Source organism: Somniosus microcephalus, chromosome 5 (assembly GCF_052327205.1).
Source record: "Somniosus microcephalus isolate GS21.2 chromosome 5, FLI_Smic_1.0, whole genome shotgun sequence".
Lineage (NCBI taxonomy): Eukaryota > Metazoa > Chordata > Chondrichthyes > Squaliformes > Somniosidae > Somniosus > Somniosus microcephalus.
This window is the reverse complement of record NC_140991.1, coordinates 276,028,378-276,052,486: the sequence shown is the minus strand read 5'-3', so window position 1 is coordinate 276,052,486 and position 24,109 is coordinate 276,028,378. Positions and strand designations below refer to the sequence as shown.

At 44.4% G+C, this 24,109-nt stretch overlaps 1 protein-coding gene and 1 long non-coding RNA gene across 2 annotated transcripts in view; both read right to left on the bottom strand.

The window, feature by feature from the left end:
• LOC147117748 (uncharacterized) overlaps positions 1-2,007 on the bottom strand; it is an 88,679-nt gene extending 86,672 nt beyond the window's left edge. The window contains exon 1 of the mRNA XM_085988990.1: positions 151-2,007. Within this exon, the coding sequence (XP_085845116.1) occupies positions 151-1,156 (1,006 nt within the window). The 5' untranslated portion in view covers positions 1,157-2,007. The remainder of the gene's footprint in view (positions 1-150) is intronic.
• LOC147117747 (uncharacterized) overlaps positions 1-24,109 on the bottom strand; it is a 258,768-nt gene that overhangs the window by 135,225 nt on the left and 99,434 nt on the right. The window lies entirely within an intron of this gene.

The window sequence follows — 24,109 nt, the reverse complement described above, 5'->3', positions numbered from 1 at the left end:
CTCCCTCCTGCTCCTCCTCGTCCTCTCCCTCCTGCTCCTCCTTGTCCTCTCCCTCCTGCTCCTCCTCGTCCTCTCCTCCCTCTCCTCCTCGTCCTTTCCTCCCTCTCCTCCTCGTCCTCTCTTCCCTCTCCTCCTCCTGATCCTCCTCACCCTCTTCCTCGTCCACCTCCTCTTCCTCCTCCTCCTCTTCTTCCTCCTCCTTGTCTTCTTCCTCTTCCTCCTCACTTTCATTCTCTTCCTCCTCCTCTTCTTCCTCCTCATCTTCTTCCTCTTCTTCCTTGTCTTCTTCCTCCTCGTCTTCCTTCTCCTCCTCGTCTTCTTCCTCATCATCTTCTTCCTCCTCTTCCTTCTCCTCATCTTCCTTCTCCTCCTCCCCCTTGTCTTCGTCCTCCTCCTCCTCGTCTTCTTCCTCCTCCTCCTCCTCGTCTTCTTCCTCCTCCTCGTCTTCTTCCGCCTCCTCGTCTTCTTCCTCTTTCTCCTCGTCTTCTTCCTCCTTCTCCTCGTCTTCTTCCTCCTCCTCCTCCTCGTCTTCTTCCTCCTCCTCGTCTTCTTCCTCCTCCTCGTCTTCTTCCTCCTCCTCCTCCTCCTCGTCTTCTTCCTCGTCTTCTTCCTCCTCCTCCTCGTCTTCTTCCTCCTCGTCTTCTTCCTCCTTCTCCTCGTCTTCTTCATCCTCCTCCTCCTCGTCTTCTTCCTCCTCCTCCTCGTCTTCTTCCTCCTCCTCGTCTTCTTCCTCCTCCTCCTCCTCGTCTTCTTCCTCCTCCTCCTCGTCTTCTTCCTCCTCCTCCTCCTCGTCTTCTTCCTCCTCCTCCTCCTCGTCTTCCTCCTCCTCCTCCTCGTCTTCTTCCTCCTCCTCCTCCTCGTCTTCTTCCTCCTCTTCTTCCTCCTCCTCGTCTTCTTCCTCCTCTTCTTCCTCCTCCTCCTCGTCTTCTTCCTCCTCCTCCTCATCTTCTTCCTCCTTCTCCTCGTCTTCTTCCTCCTCCTCCTCGTCTTCTTCCTCCTCCTCCTCGTCTACTTCCTCCTCCTCGTCTACTTCCTCCTCTTCCTCATCTTCTTCCTCCTCCGCCTCATCTTCTTCCTCCTCCTCCTCCTCATCTTCTTCCTTGTCACGCTGCGCACATGTTCCCATCTTCCTCGTTGCCTCCACTCCCTCCGCCATAGATCCTGGAGAGCGAGGTGGACTGCATGGACAGCCCCCATGACTTTTAGCAAGTGTTGTAGGTTGAATCTTTCAAGAATAAATTTTGCACTTTTCTACTTGCCACAACACTCCAGATACCAAAGAACCTTCAAATGACTAAAAAAAACTGTTGCCGTATCAGGAACTAACACACAGGCACTGAAACTTCACTAACCTGTCAGGTGCGAGTGATTGGGGCTGATCACTTCAAATAATGTCCTTGGAGCTGGCTTCCTGGTGCTGCACGCCAGCTCTCCCTGTCGTTGTTAACTCCAGGCGGTGAGGTAAGTGGCGAAAAGCAATTTTACAGATCGGGCATTCAGTGACTGTTACACACTCACTGACGTCACAATCTCCATGGCGTTGAAGTCCCAGGCGATTGCTGTTACCGGCAGCGCTACGGGGGGTCCGGATTTGCTGTGCGGCGCTGTATTTGACAGGAGCTGTTGTTACAGCTCTCAACGCTGCATTAGCGCCATCTACTGGCACTAATGGATGGCGCTAAGGGGTCGTATTTTTCCTCCTTTGATTTTAAAATTCTCATCCTCATGTTAAAATTCCTCCATGGCCTCACCCCTTCTTATCTGGACTCAGTAGTGTGAGTGCTCCTAACCCAGGAGGGTGAGCCCTGTCTGTTCTCTGAAAGCAGCAGTGTTAGCACTGTGAGCTCTGGAACTGGCAGTCACAGTGAATGGATCAAATTATACATTGCAAAGATCTTGATTACTCAGACAGGCAGGATCTAATTACACATTCCAGACAAACTGCTGGGTGTGTCTTGACCTCCAAGGGGACCTATCAGAAATCTGGTCTTGTCCTCCAAGGGGACCAATCAGAACTTTGGTGTTACAAATAGTTCTAACCAACATTTACCACTTTCCCAATTGTTAATATGAGTAGTGGGAAAGTATATGGTATTAAAATTATTATGATGCCTGCTAAAAATCAGGTTACCTTTACTTTTAGTTTATTTCCCTTTTCATTGTCTTCTGCCTCCTTTTCCAATGCAGTCTTATTGGGGTCATGAAGTAATCTTTGAGGCTTACTATCAGAAGGGCTCGGAATGAACTCCTCATGAACCATGTACTCTGGCAAATACCATTTAGGGACTCTGTAAGTAAAGTGACATTCAACTTGTTGACATGACTGCTTTAAAAATGGATGCTTAAGATATATATATATATAAAATAAAGCATTTAGGTTTTCTATAAAAGGCACATCTACATTTTTGACTATTATTCCAGGAGGTAGATAATTTCATAACACCATAACATTTTAATATCCATTGTTATACAATTTGAAAAACACCTGCTCCCTTTAACAAGACCACTTTAGCAATGACACCAATGGCTTAAATTTGCTCCGTGTTTTAAAGCTAGCACGGGTTCTAAGTGTGCAATAAGTGACAGCAATTTTGTGCATAAGCATTAAGGACCATCTTTAAAAGTAGGAGGACAAGTTGATAAAGCTTTAATAAAAGCATTTGGGATCCTAGTCTTTATAAATGGGAGTACAGAGTACAAAAGCAAAGAGTTATTGCTGAACCTATACAAATCATTGATTTTGGACCTCTACTTTAGGAAAAATGACATGGCTGTGGAGAGAGTGCAGAAGAGATTCACTCAGATGATGTCAGGAATGAAAGACTTCAGTTATGAATATAAATAAGGAAAAGCTATTTCCATTGGTCAATGAGTTGGTAACAACAGGACATAAATTTAAGATCATCACCAAGAGAATGAAAAGAGAGATGAGGAGATTTTCTTTATGCAGAGGGTTATTTGGATATAGATTATTCCACTTAAAAAAGTGGTGGAAGTAGAATCTAAAATAGTTTTTAACAAATGGGATAAAGATTTGAAAAAATAAAACTTTTAAATGGTATGCCGAAAGGGCAGGGCAATGGGACTAGGTGGATAGCTCTTTCAGAGAACTGACACAGACACATAGGGGAAAATGGCTCTCTTCTGCAATGTAAAATTCTATAGGTTAACATATCTTTCCTGACAAGGTGTTCTAATGAGGGGTCTGTAGTTACAAAAGAGGGTAGATTTTTCAACAAGCCCTCACAAAAGGCTTACTCAACTCTTTTGTCCCCATTGGATTTTATAGAATCAGCTTCATTTACAGTGTGGGCAAGCCCATATTAAGTCTGACCGGGGGCGGGGAGGAAATTGCATGTAAGCAGCATTTAAATGAAAAGGGTTGATGGCTTAATTTAAGGAGTTGTAGCCACTTAAAGGTAAGTGACTGTATATTGGAATAAAAATGTTGGCAGCAATTATATAGGCTAATTATATTTTTAATGCATATTTCAACCTTTGCAAAGGTTGTTTGAGTAACAGAAATACTCAGCAAAACCCAGCAGCTGACTCAATAAAGGGGAGACAGAAAACCGTATTTGTGGCCAAGTGTTGGAGCTTGCAATATTTGAACCCCATGTTTGATGGCTGGCGAAGTGGAGATGGTGCAGAACGAGGTGGCAGTGAGGATGCTGGCCCCAATGCCACTCGAGGACAGCACTGTAATATGTCTAGAATTATGTAGAGGAAGGAGCCTTGGGGTGCAGCTAACTGTTCCTGCCACTAGTCGTGCATATTAGCTGCAGGTGTCCTTGTGGCAGATGGCATAGCTCTGCATCTGGCTGTCTAGTAACTCAGAGACAGTTATCCTAAAATTAGACTTCAACCGTTTCCCACCCAAAATAGGCCAAAAATGTTTCTGAACTCCCACAATGCCCACAATTCAATATCAAGAATTGTACAAGTGGAAATACATGTATACTTACTCCTTGTTCTTGGAAGATGGTGGTGCATGCGCGAACCATTCTGGTTGTGAGCATGGAACTGGGGATGACTTCCTTGGAGGAGGGGAATAATGCTTCAGCAAATCTAGTTATTTGTGAGAATACAAAAGACTTTTAGTTCAGTTAAAGGATAAAAATTCATGTAAAAATTAGAAGACTTCTTAAGATTAGAATTTTTTTTTGACTAGAAACTGAAATCTGGATCATGCACCTAGGCATATTGTGTCATTTGGGCACAATGATTACAGGAAAATCAGCTGGGCAGGACCACACACCCATAAGGAAGCAAGTCCAATTTTTTATCCATTTAATTAATGAAAAGAAAATTGGGTAGGTTTCCTCCCTTTTTGCAATCCAATACAGTCAGGAGCAGAAACATGAAACATGAAAATCTGTCCCATAATGTTCCGTTACTAAGTAAGTACTTGGCCTTTTGTCCTTGCCAAGTTTTCCCTTTCCTCTCCTGGGGTGTGGTTTCATGAGTGCTGGTCACCCTCTAGTACCTTGCCGAAATGTCCACTGTTGATGTGTGAGCCGCAACAGTGAGAGCTGGCATGATTAGTGACTGCAGGAGGCATCATCCAAGAGCCACACATGCACACTTCCAGCAGGGAGGGGGTCACTGGACAGCATGCACTCACCCCGTCACTGACCAGCACTTTAATCCAAACTCTTATTTTAAATAGTGCCGGTAAGCGGAGTACATACCAATTAATGAGAAGATGTGAACTTCCTTCATTTTTAGGCAGGAAGATAGAATTAGAAATAACAACAGAAAATGCTGGAAAAACTCAGCAGGCCAGGCAACATCCGTGGAGAGAGAAATAGAGTCAACATTTCGGGTCGAAACCCTTCTAGAGAACTGAGAGAAAAGGCAGGAAATGAAACAAAAGGCAGTTTGGGGGCTGGGAAATAGGGGAGGGGGTGAAAGAAGAGACATTAAGAGATATTCAAGGTGAGACGAGATGGTAATAGGACAGGTAAAGAAACAGACAATGGCTCTAGATGAAGTGTGAAATGCGCCGGCAGAGTGAGAGACAGCTGCCATGTGGGAGAGAGAAAAAGGAAAAGGCACAAACCAAAAGTGTGGATAAAAAATATATAAAAAATATAATAGGGGCCGAGGTTATGATCTGAAGTTGTTTAACTCGATATTGAGTCCGGAAGGCTGTAAAGTGCCTAATCGGAAGATGAGGTGCTGTTCCTCGAGTTTACGGTGAGCTTCTGTGGAACAATGCAAGAGACCGCAGACGGTGAGGTCTGAGTGGGACTGGAACGGTGAATTGAAATGACTCGAGGAACAGCATGTATCCATTGCAACTACCTGCAATTTGTGCTATTTCTCACTCAACTACCCCACACTTTTTACCATTTCCTCCACAATTGCTTTGCAACTTTTCTGGCTTTACCTCATTTGCTCTGTTTATGAAATATGTTGTATTCTTTGTAAATCTGGGTTGAAGTTGTATTGTATGATATTTGGGTATACTTTCCTCTGTGACTAAAGTTAAAGAAAAGTGTCTTCACTTCAGTAGTAAATTAAACTTTCTTTAACTTTACACATGAAGAGAATAGAGGAAGCTATATTGTAACATCTATAAATGGCTATTCTGCAATATTTTTACTTCATCAAAATTACAACACACCATTTGTGCCAGTATTAATTGCTAAACTGTAGCTATCTACTGTAATCCCATTTTTCTGTTCAATTCCAACAACAACAATTGGATTTATATAGCGCCTTTAACAAAGGTACTTCACAGGAGTATTATAAGACAAAAGATTTGACACCGAGCCATTTCAGGAGAAATTAGGGCAGATGACCAAAAGCTTGGTCAAAGAGGTAGATTTTAAGGAGCGTCTTAAAGGAGGAAAGAGAGGTAGAGAGGCGGAGAGGTTTAGGCAGGGAATTCTAGAGCTTAGGGCCTAGGCAACAGAAGGCACAGCCACCAATGGTTGAGTGATTATAATCGGGGATACTCAAGAGGGCAGAATTAGAGGAGCGCAGATATCTCGGGGGGCGGGGGAGGGGTTTGTGGGGCTGGAGGAGATTACAGAGATAGGGAGGGGTGAGGCCATGGAGGGATTTGAAAACAAGGATGAGGATTTTGAAATCGAGGCGTTGCTTAACCAGGAGCCAATATAGGTCAGCGAGAACAGGGGTGATGGGTGAACGGGACTTGGTGCGAGTTAGGAGATGGGCAGCCGAATTTTGGATGACCTCACGTTTACCGTAGAACGTGGGAGGCCAGCCAGGAGTGCGTTGGAATAGTCAAGTCTTGAGATAACAAAGGCATGGAAGAAGGTTTCAGCAGCGGATGAGCTGAGGCAAGGACAGAGACGGGCGATGTTACGGAGGTGGAAATAGGAGGTCTTAGTTATGCCACGGATATGTGGTCGGAAGCTTATTTCAGGGTCAAACATGACACCAAGGTTGCGAACAGTGTGGTTCAGCCTCAGACAAATGTTAGGGAGAGGGATGGAGTCATAACTTATTATATTTTTTTTTAAGCAGCACCCCAACTGATGCCTTTGGCTAACTCAGTGAAGGCTGAAGATTGAACCTAAGATCTTTCTGATCTGTATGGCAATCAAAGCACTGAAGTTCATTTCTAGAGGAGTAGAATTTAAAAGCAGGGAAGTTATGTTCAACTTGTATAGAATCAGCTAGGGCAAACCAATTTAGTAAAAGAGGCATCAAACAGACGGTAGGCTCCTTACTTGCATATTCAAAGGGACTAATGCCTGTTTCAGTTACGCGCCCTGGACACTTTTTTTGATGCCTATACCAATAGGCTGGGCAGAGCACTTAAAGCTTATAATGTTCGCGTGCATGCAGCCCATCATATTGGATGCTTTAACGCCTGATTTACCCCTGTAAAATGGGTGCAACGCATCCAATTTCTAGGCCAAAATATCTTAAGACCAGAAAGGACTATAGGAGAGATTATCCTGATTCCATTTTGGTCAAGGCTCAGGAACAACAGAATTTTCTTTCCTAGGCCATTAATATGTCATGGGGACACCTTTGGCGCCAGCCTGCTCCTTGCCAGGACCTAGCACCAGCAAAGGAGGCAGGTAATTGAGTGCAGCTGCAAGCCTATGAGGCGTGCAACTACATATTAGGCTTCCAAGATCAGGGCCTTCTAACTGCTAGAGAGATCAGCAGCCTGAATGCGACAAAGAAATTCTATGGGGTATGGAAATTAAGTTATCCTTACTTGCCGGTTTTTGGCCTGCTGCCACACCCCCACTGGGGCTCCCAGTGAAAGTTCCTTCAGATATATATGAGGCAGGAGGCCAAGAACTTCCCCTCCTACCTCAATAGCATGTTTGCCTGCATTACAACAGTGACTACACCTGAAAAGGACTTCATTGACCATAAAGCACTTTGGGATGTCCGGAGGTCGTGAAAAGCACTATTTAAATGAAAGGCTTTCTTTTCTTGTTTCTTTCAATAGGTTGAAGCCTACTACAGGTGCAGGCCAAGCTGTATCCCCTCAGGGAAATGATTATGCTCTTTGTGGGAAGGTAAGGTGGGTGGCTTCAACATGACAAGCCTGGTGATAGAAGCTTGGAATCAAGTCAAAACTCCGTGTGAGATTTAGTAGTCTCATACTTGAACCCTGCAGGTCCGCAGTACAAAGGCACTAGTAATAATTGACCATCTAGTGTGATGGAACCTGAAGAGGCAGACCTGTCACTGGGGGGGTCAGGATTCTACCTATTCGGCTCCAGAAAACTCTGCAAGACAAAGCCCCAGTGGATAAGGAGGTCCTAACTGAAAAGGCAGCAGGTAGCAACTCTGGTAAGCTGCTCAGTTTTATCGGGTTGAACTCCAGTAGTGCCCCTGCACACACTTGGGGGACCCCAAGCCTTGGCCTAAGTTATCTGGACTTGGGCAAGTGGGATGTATCCCTACGGGGAGCGTGTGTGCACTCCTTATTGGGAAAACAGTGGGGGCTATTTTGCCCGATAATTTAGGCGCTGAAGAGCCTCTGAAGTGACCAAGATGAGGTCTTAAGCTGAAATGCCAGTTTAGCCCGCGTTTAATGCAAGACGCCATCTTGATAAAGGAGTTGAAGCTTGCGCTAGGAACAGCTACCCGGAGGATCGTTAAGGGGCTGATTGCCACTTAAATTGCCAGATAGTGCTCATTAAAGAAGTTGCATGGCATTTTGGTGGCTAATACTTGACCTAACGCCCTCTTCGAACAGTGACCAGCTGATTGGGAGTAAACTAGTGGTTGTAGAGGATTTTGCACACTACTTAAAGGTATATCGTCTTTTACTGTTCACTTGCTGCTGGAGGCTTGAAGAGGACTTTTGAAACACATCAGGAGACTTTCTGGGGCACTTTGTCAGGACTTCACCAACACTATTAACATTTATTGCGGAAATTCTCTGAGGACTTCACCTAAAACAAGTAAGTGCTGTGCTACTCTACCTTATTGGACACCTTATAGGAGTCACCAGGCGAAAGGGAAAACAGAAAGGGACGCCAGGAATGATTGATGTACCAGAGATCCAATCAGTGTGATGTGGTTGAACCAACCATAGCTCTGCATGCATGCTGCTGAGCCAATGGTAATAAAGGAGGCGGGTACATCTGCTGCTGTATAAAAACCAGCCATTTTGAATATGATGTTAGTCGGATAAAGGAAGTCAAACAGTGTAAATCAAGTGATGCAATAAATCGACTATTTAAAACTTACCACCGGACTCGCAAACTTTAATTTTAGTGTGTTGACCTCAGATCAGTGTGGTCCACTGAAATTAATTACCTGATCTAACAATTTGGCGCTGCGAGCGGGGTCGCTGAAGGAAGAGATTGGATCTGAGACACCAGACCTATATCGGAGGTAAGGACTCCTCGTTATAAAAGTCCTCGGTTGGTTGTCTAGTCATCTCCCCTCCACGCGATTCCGCAAACCTCCGGGTAGCGAACCATCCGGGTGGTAGATGGCCTCGAGGTCCATATAGAGCTCTAACTTCGGCGGTGTTATTTAATTAAGCCTACGACTCGAGACCCCCAAGTAGAGTAGTCGATATTATGGCACCACTCGATAAACCTACAACTATTAATGGTGGGCGTGCCCCACCTGAGATTTCAGACGATGAAATTCTCCAGCAGTTGTATGACTATATAGAATTACAGTTTGGCTTACCTAAAACCTGGTTCGAAATCGAACAAAAGTACAGTACCTCCTCCGGACAATGGTCTTTGGATGACATAAAAAGGGTCTGGGGAAAAACGACCCGTATGAAAGATAAAAGACGGATCAGATGGTCCATGGCCGTTATGAGTCAGATCCGACGGCGAAATGAGATTAAGACAAACTCCCAACATGATCACGACTTGACCAATGCAAAAGAGCAGAAAGATGCGATTTATGAACAATTGATGAAAAAGAAAACAAATGAGCTTGAAAAGTCAGAAGTGGAAGTTAAAAAACTTAAAGACGAAGTTAAGGACTGTAAAAAACAATTGGATAAACAACCGATAGTACCGGTAGTTGAAGAAAAGGGAAAATGTGTCGGGACCTGGAAGGGATACCCAGATCTAAATGAAATAAAGGAGGAAGGTCGTGGGAGAGAAAGACAAGAAGCAGGTCAAGAGACTGAATCGGGATCCTCTAGTAATGTCAGTGAAAGTGAAGAAGAGAAAACAGGACCCCATTTGGCCCCATTGAGACAGAAAAGGAAAAGAGTAGAAAAGAAGTATGAGAAGAAAGAAGATGGGGAAGAAAGGGCGAAGTACCAACTCCACCCGTGGGACGGAGTCCAAATTCTGACTGTAATGGTACCCAGGAGAGAGGGAAATAAGTTACACAGCAAAGTAAAGACTGGCCTGGGAAATGATGAGCAAGATATAGATGCCGGATGGGATGCGATCCAACAGTGGTTACAAGTGATTAGCCCTGCAAAAACGGATTGGGGAAAGATCATAGCCTGTCAACAGAAAGGGACGGAGGAAGTGTTAGAGTATAACGGGCGATTTAAAAGTAACTGGTTGGAACACTCGGGGCTGAACACAGGAGAGATAAAGAAAGAAAAAGATCTAATTTGCAGGCTAACCAATCTGAAAACTCAGCAAAGGAAGAAAAAAAACAGGGATTTGGAAAGCCAGGAAATGCTGAGACGCCGATGGAAAAAGAGGGAAAAAAAAGAGAAACTTAAAGTTTTACTGACATGGAAGTTATTAACATCTGTGCTGAGACAAATAAAACACAAGATTTGCTGAGTGAAAGGAACCTTGAAAAATGACTATGAATGTTTAAGAAGTTACAGTATTTCTTTTGTCTGATTAGATGTTCTTTAAAAGAAAGATTCTGTTATGTGTGTTTTAGCTCCACCCACTTCTCTGTGTTAAAAGCATTTAAATCTTTTGTCTTGTCTTGGATTTTGGAAGTTTTAAGAGTGTGCGAATAAGATTGTGCCCCAAGAATTGAAAAAAAAACCTTTGAAATAATTTAAGTTAAGCTGGTGTGTAAAAACTGAGAAGAGCAACAAAAAGTTTGCTTAACAAAAGATTGCGATAGATTTTTGTACTTGCAGTGCAAACTGTACAATGTTACATTAAGTTTCAGTCTAAGATTTAACCTTGGAGTCCCGGTTGCTATGGTGAAATCTTCTAAAGCAGTTTGATTTGATTTGTTTAAATGTGAAAAACTCATTTTTCTCCAGTTATGTTTTTACAGTATTTTGGAAAGACATCTGAAGAAAGGACAATAAGAAATATGATGTAATTTACTGTTGTCTGCAAGAATGTGCTATTTTGTTTTGTTTTATCTGTTCTGTTCGTGTTTAGTTAAAGTGTGAAAACACAACTGTCTTTTTCGATCAGGAAAGTTTTTTTTGATTTACGTGAAGTGACGCAATTACGCCTGATAATGTTTTGCTCCACCTTCTTAAAAACCTGCAAAGGAGTTAACCCTTTCCACTGACAGCTGTTGAAGTTCACCAAGCAACAACTTTAGTATGAAATTTAAAGATATGGGACATTATTAAATTTAAGTTTCTTAATTTTAAGTTAATATTTCCCCACAGTGATAGAAGGAAAATTATGATTTGATAAATGGAAGTTATCTTGTAAACTAATTGTATGATAATGTGCAACATGAACTTGTACTGGTAATGCTAGATTTAACCGATACGGCTTTACCTACGTGGTGTTCTAAGAAAACTGCTCAGTTACTTGACAACAGCAAAACATGAAATGGTTAATGTGGCTCAGGAGAGCGAGACAACTTTTAAAGCATTGACACATACTCCATCGAGAAACTATCTAATTGATGAAACAATCAGAGTAGAGTTAAACACACTGGTACCTTTTAGAGGGATTGAAATTGAAGTTGAAGTGGAGAGTTACATGGAATCTGGATTGGGACAATTGAGGGCTAAGGAGAAATCATGTTTCGTAAGAATTATCCACAAGATGGATACGAGTAAAAGAGATCTGGAGAATCTTTTAAATCCATGGTTTGTTGATTAGATGTTAAACTGTAATGTCGCTTGAAATGATTGTAAGACTGAATTTAACTGTGACTGCAATAATTGTGTTTTGTAGGTAACAGAGCGTGGGAAAAACCAGTACGAATCCAGTATGAGGTGATTTTAGTGGTGCCTCCTGTGTCACTACTACTGCAATTACCATGCTTTACGGGTCTAACAGGACCTGTCCCATCAACCAACATGTTTTTAAGTATGAGCTACACAATTATGTGGCACAATTCGAATACTCGGATACAACATTCCCCTGTTGTTTGTGGGTTTCAGTGAGCTCATGATGCGACTGAACTCTTCCCTAAAGCATTTTTATGTTTTGGAGCAAGACAACTCGAGAATAGATATTGAAATTGACAGCATAGGGGACAACTCACATTGGTGGGATATTGGGCTTAATACATCAGCACACCCTTAGGTTCGTATTATTTCACATGCTCTGGTAGCTATCCAACTTGTAATGATAGTGTATTTGATATATGTAACGTGTGTAGTAAGACTTTGATACATAAGCCAATGGCTACTCATGTCCATGACTGACAAGCACTAACAAATTAATTGAGCACACCGAAAGAGAAGATCCGAAGTAATGTAGAGGAGACCCCAGGCGGGGTAACATCAGGAAAGATAGAAGAAACAGAGGAGACCCCAGGCGGGGCAGAATTGGGACACCGGAACAGTGAATTGAATTTGAGTAAGGGGTCAGGGGTTGCTCCTCCCCTCAAAGGAATGGACTGTAAGGAAGGGAGAAATCTTCAAGACTCCCTACTAATGCCCAAGTTGAGAGAGCAATAAGAGCTGGCTAGATTAGTCAAGAGCTGATTGTGAGAAGTCAATAAGGCTATTTCCTTCTCAAAGAAGGGAATTGTAAGAAATAGCTGTTAGATTCAAAGATGGGTTTTAATTCTTAGACCAGGGACTGACAACAGGCAAGCGGAAAAAGATAGCATAAATGCCAGCAAGGTCGAATATCAAGCATCAAAGTAAAAATAGAAATGATAAGGGAATGGTAAAATGCAAGGAAACAGGGAGGATAGCACCTGCTAGATAACAAGGAGCCACGAAGCCATAAAATGCCCTTGAAAAATCTTGACAAAACACTCCTCAGAAAGATAAGAGGAAGGCCTTGTACAATAGGATGGGGATCAAATTGTGTGTTTCTGTTGATTAAATGTGCATGCCACCAGGCGGCTGCTGCCCCGTGGGCAAGACGCCTTGCAGGTCGCCGCAGACCGTTTTTACATCTTAAAGGGGCATGTTATATTTAGTTGCAAGATTGTTTTGTAACTTTTTCTACTTTTTATAATTTTTCTACCTTTTTTTACTTTTTAATTTTTACCTGAATGTATTTTTCAAAGCCAAAGCCATAAGCTGAGGGGAGCTCCTCCCACTTTTTAAGATGCACTAATTAATTTAAGATCATGAAATCAATTAACTTATTAAAACCAGGCTTTTACTGTGGCCACATAAAATCCTGGTTGATGTAAATTTGTGCAAAAGCCACTGATCCGGACAGTGGCAAAGCACAGCAATGATTGATTATATTTTTAATCTGACTCTTTATTTTTATGATTCAATTTTTGAAAGAATCAAAGGGGGGAGTGTTAGGGAATATAATATTTTAATAACATAGATTTTAATATGATTTAGCTTAAAAACTGAGAACTGTGAGAGTGCTGATCTAAGCTTAATACTGAAAGTGCTGATTTACCTTAAACAGAGAACAAAGGAATGATTGATGTACCAGAGATCCAATCAGTGTGATGTAGTTGAACCAACCATAGCTCTGCATGCATGCTGCTGAGCCAATGGTAATAAAGGGGGCGGGTACATCTGCTGCTGTATAAAAACCAGCCATTTTGAAGATGATGTTAGTCGGATAAAGGAAGTCAAACAGTGTAAATCAAGTGATGCAATAAATCGACTATTAAAACTTACCACCGGACTCGCAAACTTTAATTTTAGTGTGTTGACCTCAGATCAGTGTGGTCCACTGAAATTAATTACCTGATCTAACAGGAGTGCTTGGCTATCGGCATCCTGTTAGTGGTCCACCTTGGTCTGCAGGAAGAATGGGAAGAGGACATGAAGCCAGGCAAAGCAGCACCAGCTGCTGCAAGAGAGAGGGACAGGAGGGCAAGGTGGACTCTTTCCCCCCTGCGGGTACAGGACATCCCTCCTCCTCTGGACCTCCTCCACCAGGACCTCCAGTGCCGCGTCCGAGAACATGTGCACCCTCCCACTCGGTCCCTGAGCCATCCTGAAACATGCCGCTGTGTGTCAGTCAGCACACTCCAAATCTTCAGTGGAAGTGGCTGTGTGGAGCCCACATATACTGCTCCAAGAAAATTGCGTCTAATCAGTGCTTGAGTGCTAAACCTGCAGGTGTCTGGTTTAGCACCTCCAGGCAAATTATGGTAATCAGCAACTAGGACCAAAATTGCATGCTAAAACCAGACTTTCAAACAGGTGTGTCTTATTAGCAGAGCACCCATTTATCACCTGTTTTTACCCTTTCGCCAAAATAACCCTCAGTAGGTCTACAGGTGGGTGGCAAATTCTCAGTAGCCGGAATGAGAAACCCTCAAGCACGGTGATGGGTTTCCATGCATTTCAGACACCCAGCTGAATAAAAACAATAGCCTGAATTACTTTTACTTGTTCCATATTTTCTCTTTCTTTATTTCATCAGAAACCCCAGTTTTGTTACAGACTTGTAATACTGCAATGTGTTCCAGTTCAATGGTTATTCCATATGTATGTATGCATACAGTAGAAACCCATGTAACTAACTGGTTAGTTGAACTGACTGGACCTCCCAGTATCCCATATTGTATAATGATTTCATGATACTGGATATGCTGAGTTAATATCATTTAATACAGTATAACACTTGATTTAATAAAAGATCACTTATCTAAATGGGACTGTGTGTGTGTATGTGACTGTGTGTGTGAGACTGTGTCTGTGTGTGTGTGACTGTGAGAGAGTGTGTGTGTGTGTGAGACTGTGTGTGAGACTGTGTGACTGTGTGAGAGTGTGTGTGTGTGACGGTGTGTGTGACTGTGACAGTGTGACTGTGAGAGTGTGTGTGTGAGACTGTGAGACTGTGTGTGAGACTGTGTGTGAATGTGTGACAGTGTGTATGTGTGTGTGAATGGGTGTGTGACTGTGTGTGTGACTGTGACTGTGTGAGTGTGTGTGTGTGACTGTGAGAGTGTGTGTGTGTGTGTGTGACTCTGTGTGTGTGTGTGAGACTGTGTGAGAGTGTGTGTGTGTGACGGTGTGTGTGACTGTGAGAGTGTGTGTGACTGTGTGTGTGACTGAGAGTGTGTGTGAGAGTGTGTGTGTGTGTGTGAATGGGTGTGTGACTGTGTGGGTGTGTGACTGTGTGTGTGTGACTGTGTGACTGTGAGTGTGTGTGTGTGACTGTGAGAGTGTGACTAAGAGTGTGTGTGTGTGTGTGTGACTGTGTGTGTGTGTGAGACTGTGTGTGACTGTGACTGTGTGACTATGATTGTGTGGCTGTGTGTGTGTGTGACTGTGTGTGTGTGTGTCTCTGTGAGAGTGTGTCTGTGTTTGTGCGTGTGTGCATGAGAGAGATTTTCATCCAGAAATCATACCCGAATACTTAAAGGGTTAAAAAATATATTGGCCCAGAAATTCGGGTCTCCACGGGTGAGTACGCATGGGGTACTCACCCGTAGGCCCAATGGAAGTGCCAGTTTCGTGCATGCGCTGCGCATGGGTGGGAAACCGGAACTTCCGTTCCCTTGAAAGAAGGGGTTCAGAGGTGGAACGCGTGCCCCGGAGAGGCAGCGCGTGCGCATTGAACTTTTTTTTCCCAGGTTTTTCCGGGAGGGTAAGTCTCCAGAAGTTACACATATAAAAAGTAGGTGCAAGGCCTGCTTTTAACAAGGTAATTGGTGAATTAATTAAAATTAAAACATTTTTTCCACAGGTTTATTATTGTTAAATACTTTAAAGAAAGGTAAGTTTATTTTTAGCCCTGTTAGAAAATGTAATTAATTTTTTCAAAAATTTAAATTATTGTTTAAAATAGTTATTTTATATAATTTATAGTTATTTTAAAAATGTGATTTAAAAAAATTTTTATTTAAAGTTTCAGTGATGTTTTGGGGCTTATAGTATTTATGGTTTTGACAGCTCTTCCGGTCAATTTTATGAATGAAGCATTCCCTGCTACCATTGGCTCTCCATGGCCCACGTGATCCCAGGGGACGCATCGAACTAACTGCGCCCCTGGGATACGCAAGCACTGCGCGCCGGCATTGGAGGAGGCCCAGGATCGGAATCCCACGCAAGCCCACAGCTCAACGGCCAGCGCGCTAGGTAAGTGCAGGTCGGAGGCTTGCACCCGCGGGAGGCCTCCAACCCGAATTTCTGGGCCATTGTTGTATTGAAGAATCAAAGATTCTTATTTGCTGCATCAATCTACATAGATCATTTCCAGTAATATTACTTTAGTTTCAGCTTCATTAGTCCCAGCTTCATTAGTCCCACAGTGCAGCCAAATTTAAACATCTCCCTCCCATCCACAACTCTGTAATTACAACAGAGCCTTATAAACATCACAGATATAATAGGGTTGAGTTTCTGTGTCGTCTCCCACAGTGAGGCACCTAGTACACCATGGCCTCGATTTTAACTGACCCGTAGAGTCGGGATTGGAGGCGTGCGAGGGGTTAAAGTCCCGAATTCGGGGGTCCTGTCACCATCCCGCCCCAAACCCGCCTCCATGTAAGTTTCAAAGGAGGCGGGTACCCGCCCCGCACTGGGACCCGCCTACCCGAGGCGGAAAGGGATTAGTGACAATTAACTGCCTGTTAATAGGTAGTTAACAGGCAGTTTTTAGCCTAATCCCTATTTTAAAGCTTGACATGTGGGATTCCCGATGGCTCCAAACCACGCCAAGTTAGAGGAGTCGGGCCGTCGGGTTGAAGGACTTGGAGGGGTCGAGATGTCGGTGTTCAGGTGAGTGAAGGGTGCATGAGTGCAAAGGTAAGTGTGTTTGGTGTGTCTAAAGTGTGTAAAGAAGTTTAAATTACCTGTACTTACCTTTTTAGCCTTCCTTCCTCTAGGTTTCGGGAGTCCATCATCTAACCGGCACAGAAAGCAGAACGGCTGCGAACTGTCAAAAGTGACAGCCTGCAGCTTTCTGTGCCGGTGAGATTTCTAACTGAGTCTGTGTAGAAGGACTCAGGCCTAGAAATTCAGTTTGGGGCGGCCAGCTCGCTCGCGCCCAGAAAGTACCGCTGCGCGCGGAGCCACTTGCGCCCGCCGGAAATTCAGTTTCAGCGCCCCAACTCGAAGGCGGCCGCTATTCAAGGGTTTCGGCGCCCCCGCTTGGGGCGCTGAAACTGAATATCGGCGCGCTAGGTGCCGCAGCGCCACCCGCTGCGGAGCGGCAGGCTGCGGTACTGCAGGCCTTCCTCCCTCTCTTAAGGGGGAGGTGCCTGCAACAGCGAGATCGCCGCTCGCTAGTGCCGGCAAATGAGCCCGGCACCACGGAGAAGTGCCGGGCTCCCGGAAAACAGCCGGCAATGCCGCCGGGGGGGGGGGGGGGGGGGTGGAGGAGGCCGGGGAAGGAGGTGCGGGCAGGCGGCCGCCGAAAAAGCGGCCGACCGCACCTCCGCCTTAACTCGCCCCACTAACGCTACAGGACGGCCCCGTTTTCTGATCACTGTTTGCGGCCGCTGCGGAAGAGGCGGCCGCAACTAAATATGGCGGTCGGGCCGGTAGCGGGGCGGTAGCGGGGCACTGCGCACACCGATGACGTCATCGGTGGCGGCGCAGCGCTACTGGCTAACGCCGCCATTACCGCAGCGCTGAATATCGGCGAAAGCTCAGCAAGTGGCGCAAAAGCCCTCTTTGGGCGAAAACTGGGCGCAAAGCCTACTGAATTTCTAGCCCTCAGGTTATAAGTAAGACTGTCAGTGTTTGACAGCTTCAAACAGCTGTGAAACACTGATATTTCATCTGTCAAAACGTCTTGACAGATGAAATTTCAGTCTGTGACATCACCTGTTGCCGAGTGGCCCTTAATTGGCCTGCTGAGCCCGCTGGGCGGGCTCAACAAGGTCAATCAAGTTAAAATCGCGTGGATTGGCCGCATCTCGATGGAGGCGGGACTACAACCCCGAAAGTTGTAGTCCCGCCTCCATCCCGACTTCTGAGTGAAAATCACCCCCTATGAGTGCAGATCAGAAAATCATGGGTATGCTGGCTATACATTTACAAATTGCACTTAGTGGGCCAAGTACCTTGCCCAGGGCAAGGGCTTGGAAAATCCACCCTAACATATATATAAAATCATCCAGATGCCAATCTTGGGAATTGAATTTCTCCGATTCAATAAACAGATCATCTGCAGCAGACTGAAAGGACTGGTTTGCCAGATTTTCCCCTTCCATCTGACAGATTGCAACTTCACTGTCTGAAGGGACTATAGCACTGTCTTTGGCATATAAATCAGGATTATATGCCATTGTCACTAGGACTATTTTGGAGCTGTAAATATGACCCTCCCTTCACCCCTTGCTTTATGGATAATTAGTGGAATGAGAAGGAACAGCATAAAACAGCATCACCGTTTAAGGGATAGAAAAGTAATGCTTTAAACCTCTGTTTCGTGCAGGTGCTCTTTTCTTTCGTATTCTTTGCGGGAATGAAAAATTAACCTAACAATGGCAGATCAATTCTGCCACCTGCTGGTTGAGAAATATTGATGTGGTTGTATCACACTCCTGCATTGGCGGTCTGGCACTGTTTTATTTATTTCTCCTTGTTAAATGCTGAGTCATTATAGATGGTCCAACCTGTAATAATGCCAAACCTCCTCTGTTTCTTTGTAGAGTTTAGACATTAGGTCTGTCTTTGTGTTTTTACTAGAATTCACCAGCTGGTTTTGTCTGTTCAAAATAAACGGACTTATCCTGTATATGAGGATGAAAATACTAGCAGGCAATTCAGGCCATCTTGCCTTGCCACTGAGACTCCTCAGATCAGACTACTGCTCAGATCAGCACCCTAGAAAGCCAACAAAGTAAGCAATAATTTGGGTAAATATTTCCATCTAAATGCTCATATGGTTAGGAATCCAAAAAATATTTGCTATGTTTAAATATTTTAGCCCCTGGGCCAAAGACACAGAGGCCTAGAAATTCCCTACCTTACCGCCAACCGTTAGTGCCATATTTCTGCAATAAATGGCGGCCACCTCGCTTCCAGTGGCCGCCATTTTGGTGCGGTCCATAGTGCTATCGTTGCCAGCGCTCGGCGCTCAAATTCAAATGTGCAGATTGTGATGTCAATTGGTGTGCAATGCCTGATCTGATGCACGATTGCGATTTTTGACGTCGCCGCACGCCATAACGCCCTCTCTAAACCACGCACTCTCTAAACCACGCACGGAAGAATGTGTCTGCAGCAGTACTGTAGAGACGCTGTCAGCGTGTCTTAAAGGGACACACACATCTTTCAAGTAAGTTTTGATTTCAGCTTTTGGAGTGGATTTTTATATTTTATTGAAGTAATTGCTAGGTGCACTGGGTTTAAAAAGTTAAAGTGTGCAGGGAGTCCAGGGAGTGCTCTTGGATGCTTGCAAGGCTTTGGATGGTAAAGGAAGGCCTCTGAGAAGACAGAAAATGCTGGAAATACTTAGCAGGTCAGGCAGCATCTGTGGAGAGAGAAACAGGGTTAATGTTTCAGGTCGAGATGCTGCCTGACCTGCTGAGTATTTCCAGCATTTTCTGTTTTTATTTCAGATTTCCAGCATCCGCAGTATTTTGCCTCTGAGAAGACCACTTTCTCACAGTCCTGGGGGGCACATGAAGATAAAGCAGAGGCAGCAAAGGGGACAAGCTGCTTGCAGAGGCAAGAGGAAGCAAAAGAGGAAGAAGCAGAAGAAGAGGAGGACGCACAAGAGGAGGACGCACAAGAGGAGGACGCACAAGAGGAGGACGCACAAGAGGAAGACGCACAAGAGGAAGACGCACAAGAGGAAGACTCACAAGAGGAAGACGCAGCAGAGAAAGAAGCAGAAGGAAGGTTGCAGCCCAGACAGCCCCTTTCTGGCCGGGATATCCGGGATCAAATCATCCGCCTGTGGTACCAGTGACCACAACCTCAATTCCCCTTTCAACATTTGTCCCACACCTTACCTTCCTTCTGTTACTGACCATCACAGCGTCCTCTTGGCCACAATGCTGAAATAAAAGCCATCACAAAGCAAACTTTCCAATCCAACTTTATCCATATATGCATCCAATATGACATCAAGAAATCAACTAATCACCTTTGTGCATTCCCTTAGTAAATGTCTTGCGAGTAACTTTACCTATCCTAGTGATATCACGCAGTGTTACCCCAGTGGCTGCAACATGGCTGGTGGAAGGCTGCTGACTTTCAGTGGGGGAGACTGCAGATGGCTTTGCAGGACAACCTCAAGGAGCTGGTGGCTGGGAGTGTGAAATCAAGTGACGTGTTGCTTCTTCTTCTTCACTCTCCTCTCCCTTTTTTTGGTCAACCACTGGCTGGGCAGGCTGGATTTCTTGGGGTCTGAAATGAGGAAGGCACAAGGGTGGAGTTGTGGTGAGGGGAGGGCAGGAAAGTAAGAGGTGCTTGCTTACACCATGTGCAGCTTGTAAATCAGAAGAGATTGTGGGATGAGGGTGAAGTGGGATGTGAGAAGGTGGATAATGTTTGAGGATACCAGCACCTTGTATTCTTTCAGCCCTGCCACTGGCCAAGGGCTCACACATGCTGCTGCCAAGAATGGCCTGCACCATCTCCTCCTAGGGGATGAGGTGAAGCGAAGAATGTGAGTTATGCCTCGTGTTTGATAGAGATTGTTGGTAGATGAGTGATGGGGGAGGGTGGTCATGCATTGAGCAGTGTGTGAGGCTAGTACGGCAGCTGGCAGGAGACGGCTTTTGTAGATGCATTCACTGAACTTGACCACTGGTGTGAGGTCATTAAACATCTTTGGGCACTGGAGCCAGGTCCTGGGGGCGACACTGCTGGCAGTGACGGCCTCGGCGATCTGGTCCCACATCCTTCATTCTGGAGGGCCTCCTGGCCCCCTGTGAGTAAAGGACCTCTTTTCCGCACAAAGCTGGAGTGCTGCATGCGAGACCCTGGGTGCCCTTTTCCTAGCCTGTTGAGCCATTTGTGTTAATGCTGAAGCACTTTTACCATTTTCTACATGCAGAAGACAGTTCGGCTTTAAGAGCTGAAGACTTCCTAGATTGGAATGATTTTTAATGTTTATTTTCAGAAGGCAGTTGAGCTTTAAGGGCTAGAGACTGCCCATTTCTAAATGTTTTTTTCAGAAGGCAGTTCCCCTTTTAAGTGCTCGAGACTGCTTTTTAAAATGACAGCCTTGCTTTAAGGAAAGGCAGCCTCGCTCCAGAGATGCTATGTCTTGCTACATTGACTTCCTGCTGAGTGCACAGCCTGAAGCAGCTGGTTGGTTGCTCAGTTGTGCGCTCCACTCATCCAAATCAGCAGGCAGCACCAAAATAACGGCGATGTCTGCGATTTATTTCCGGGCGCGAGCAAATCTCGCCCCGCGTTGGCACCGCTCATTTTCGGGCTTTATCAAATTTCTAGGCCAGACTTTTTATGCACAACCATCATGGGAGCAGCACCGAAGCAATTGATGCCCAACGTCAGAGAAAATGACTGCAAGTTTAAGAACATAAGAACATAAGAAATAGGAGCAGGAGTAGGCCATACGGCCCCTCGGGCCTGCTCCGCCATTCAATAGGATCATGGCTGATCTGAATCTAGACTCACGTCCACTTCCCTGCCCTCTCCCCGTAACCCCTAATTCCCTTATCTGCTAGGAAACTGTCTATCTCCATTTTAAATTTATTTAATGTTGCAGCTTCCACAGCTCTCTGGGGTAGCAAATTCCATAGATTTACTACCCTCTGAGTGAAGAAGTTTCTCCTCATCTCAGTTTTGAAAGGGCAGCCCCTTATTCTAAGATTATGCCCCCTAGTTCTAATCTCACCCATCAGTGGAAACATCCTCCCCGCATCCACCCGATCAAGCCCCCTCACAATCTTATATGTTTCGATAAGATCGCCTCTCATTCTTCTGAACTCCAATGAGTAGAGTCCCAACCTATTCAACCTTTCCTCATACATCAACCCCCTCATCTCTGGAATCAACCGAGTGAACCTTCTCTGAACCGCCTCGAGAGCAAGTATATCTTTTCTTAAATATGGAAACCAAAACTGCACACAGTATTCCAGGTGTGGCCTCACCAATACGCTGTATAACTGCAGCAAGACTTCCCTGTTTTTATACTCCATCCCCCTTGCAATAAAAGCCAAGATTCCATTGGCCTTCCTGATCACCTGCTGTACCTACATACTAACTTTTTGTGTTTCATGCACCAGGACCCCCAGATCCCTTTGTACTGTAGCACTTTGCAGTTTCTCTCCATTTAGATAATAACTTGCTCTTTGATTTTTTCTGCCAAAGTGCATAACCTCACATTTTCCAACATTATATTGCATCTGCCAAATCTCTGCCCACTCACTTAGCCTGTCTATGTCCTTTTGCAGGTTTTTTATGTCCTTCTCACTCACTGCTTTCCCTCCCATCTTTGTATCGTCGGCAAACTTGGATATGTTGCACTCGGTCCCTTCCTCCAAATCGTTAATATAGATTGTAAAGAGTTGGGGTCCCAGCATTGACCCCTGCGGAACACCACTAGTTACTGATTGCCAGCCCGAGAACGAACCATTCATCCCAACTCTTTGTTTTCTGTTAGATAGCCAATCTTCCACCCATGCCAGTATATTACCCCCAATCCCATGATTTTTTTATCTTGATCAGTAATCTTTTGTGTGGAACCTTGTCAAATGCCTTTTGGAAGTCCAAATACACTACATCCACTGGTTCCCCTTTATCCACCCTGTATGTTACATCCTCAAAGAATTTGAGCAAATTTGTCAAACATGACTTCCCCTTCGTAAAACCATGCTGACTCTGTCCTATTAAATTATGTTTATCCAAATGCTCTGTTACTGTTTCCTTAATAATGGACTCGAACATTTTGCCAACCACAGATGTTAGGCTAACTGGTCTATAGTTTCCAGCTTTTTGTCTACTTCCCTTCTTAAATAAGGGTGTTACATTAGCAGTTTTCCAATCTGCCGGGACCTTTCCTGAGTCCAGGGAGTTCTGGAAAATGATCACCAATGCATCCACAATCCCTACCGCCACTTCTCTCAAGACCCTAGGATGTAGGCCATCAGGTCCAGGGGATTTATCTGCCTTAAGTCCCATTATTTTACTGAGTACCATCTCCTTAGTGATTTTAATCATGTTTAGCTCCTCCCCCCCCCCATTGCCCCCTGTTTGTCCAGTGTTGGGATATTTTTAGTGTCCTCTACTGTAAAGACTGATACAAAATATTTGTTCAGCGTCTTTGCCATCTCCATGTTCCCCACCACTAGTTTCCCAGTCCCATCCTCTAAGGGACCAACGTTCACTTTAGCCACCCTTTTTCTTTTTATATAGCTGTAGAAACTCTTGCTATCAATTTTTATATTTTTTGCTAGTTTACTTTCATAATCTATCTTCCCTTTCTTAATTAATCTTTTAGTTATTGTTTGCTGGCTTTTAAATGCTTCCCAATCTTCTATCCTCCCACTAGATTTGGCTAATTTATATGCCCTTGTTTTCAGTCGAATACTATCCTTTATTACTTTATTAAGCCACGGATGGCTGTCTTTTCTTTTACTCCCCTTTTTCCTCAGTGGAATATATTTATCTTGAAAGATGTGAAATATCTCCTTGAATGTAGACCACTGCTCTTGTACCGTCTTACACTTTAATCTGTTTTCCCAGTCCACTTTAGTCAATTCTACTCTCATACCTTCATAGTCTCCTTTATTTAAGCTTAGTACGCTGGTTTGAGATCCAACTCTCTCACCCTCAAACTGAATTTGGAATTCAACCATATTATGGTCACTCATTCCAAGGGGATCCTTTACTAGGACATTTTTTATTAATCCTGTCTCATTACACAGGACCAGATCTAAGATTGCCTGCCCCCTGGTTGGTTCAGTTACATACTGCTCAAGGAACCCGTCCCTAATACACTCTATGAACTCTTCCTCAATGCTGCCATGCCCAATTTGATTAGTCCAGTCAATATGAAAGTTAAAATCCCCCATGATTATAGCTGTTCCCTTATTACAAGCCCCAACTATTTCCTGATTTATACTCCGACCAACAGAGTTGCAACTGTTAGGAGGCCTATAGACTACGCCCACTAGTGACTTTTTCCCCCTTATTATTCCTTATCTCCACCCAAACTGTTTCACTATCCTGATCCTTTGACCCAATATCATTTCTGACTATTGCAGTGATTCCATCCTTGATTAACATAGCAACTCCACCTCCCTTTCCTTCCTGTCTGTCCTTCCTAATTGTCAAATACCCTTGTATGTTTAGTTCCCATTCATGATTATCTTGCAGCCATGTTTCCGTAATGGCCACCAGATCATACCCATGTGTAGTTATTTGCACCGTCAACTCGTCAATTTTGTTACGAATGCTGCGTGCATTCTGATAAAG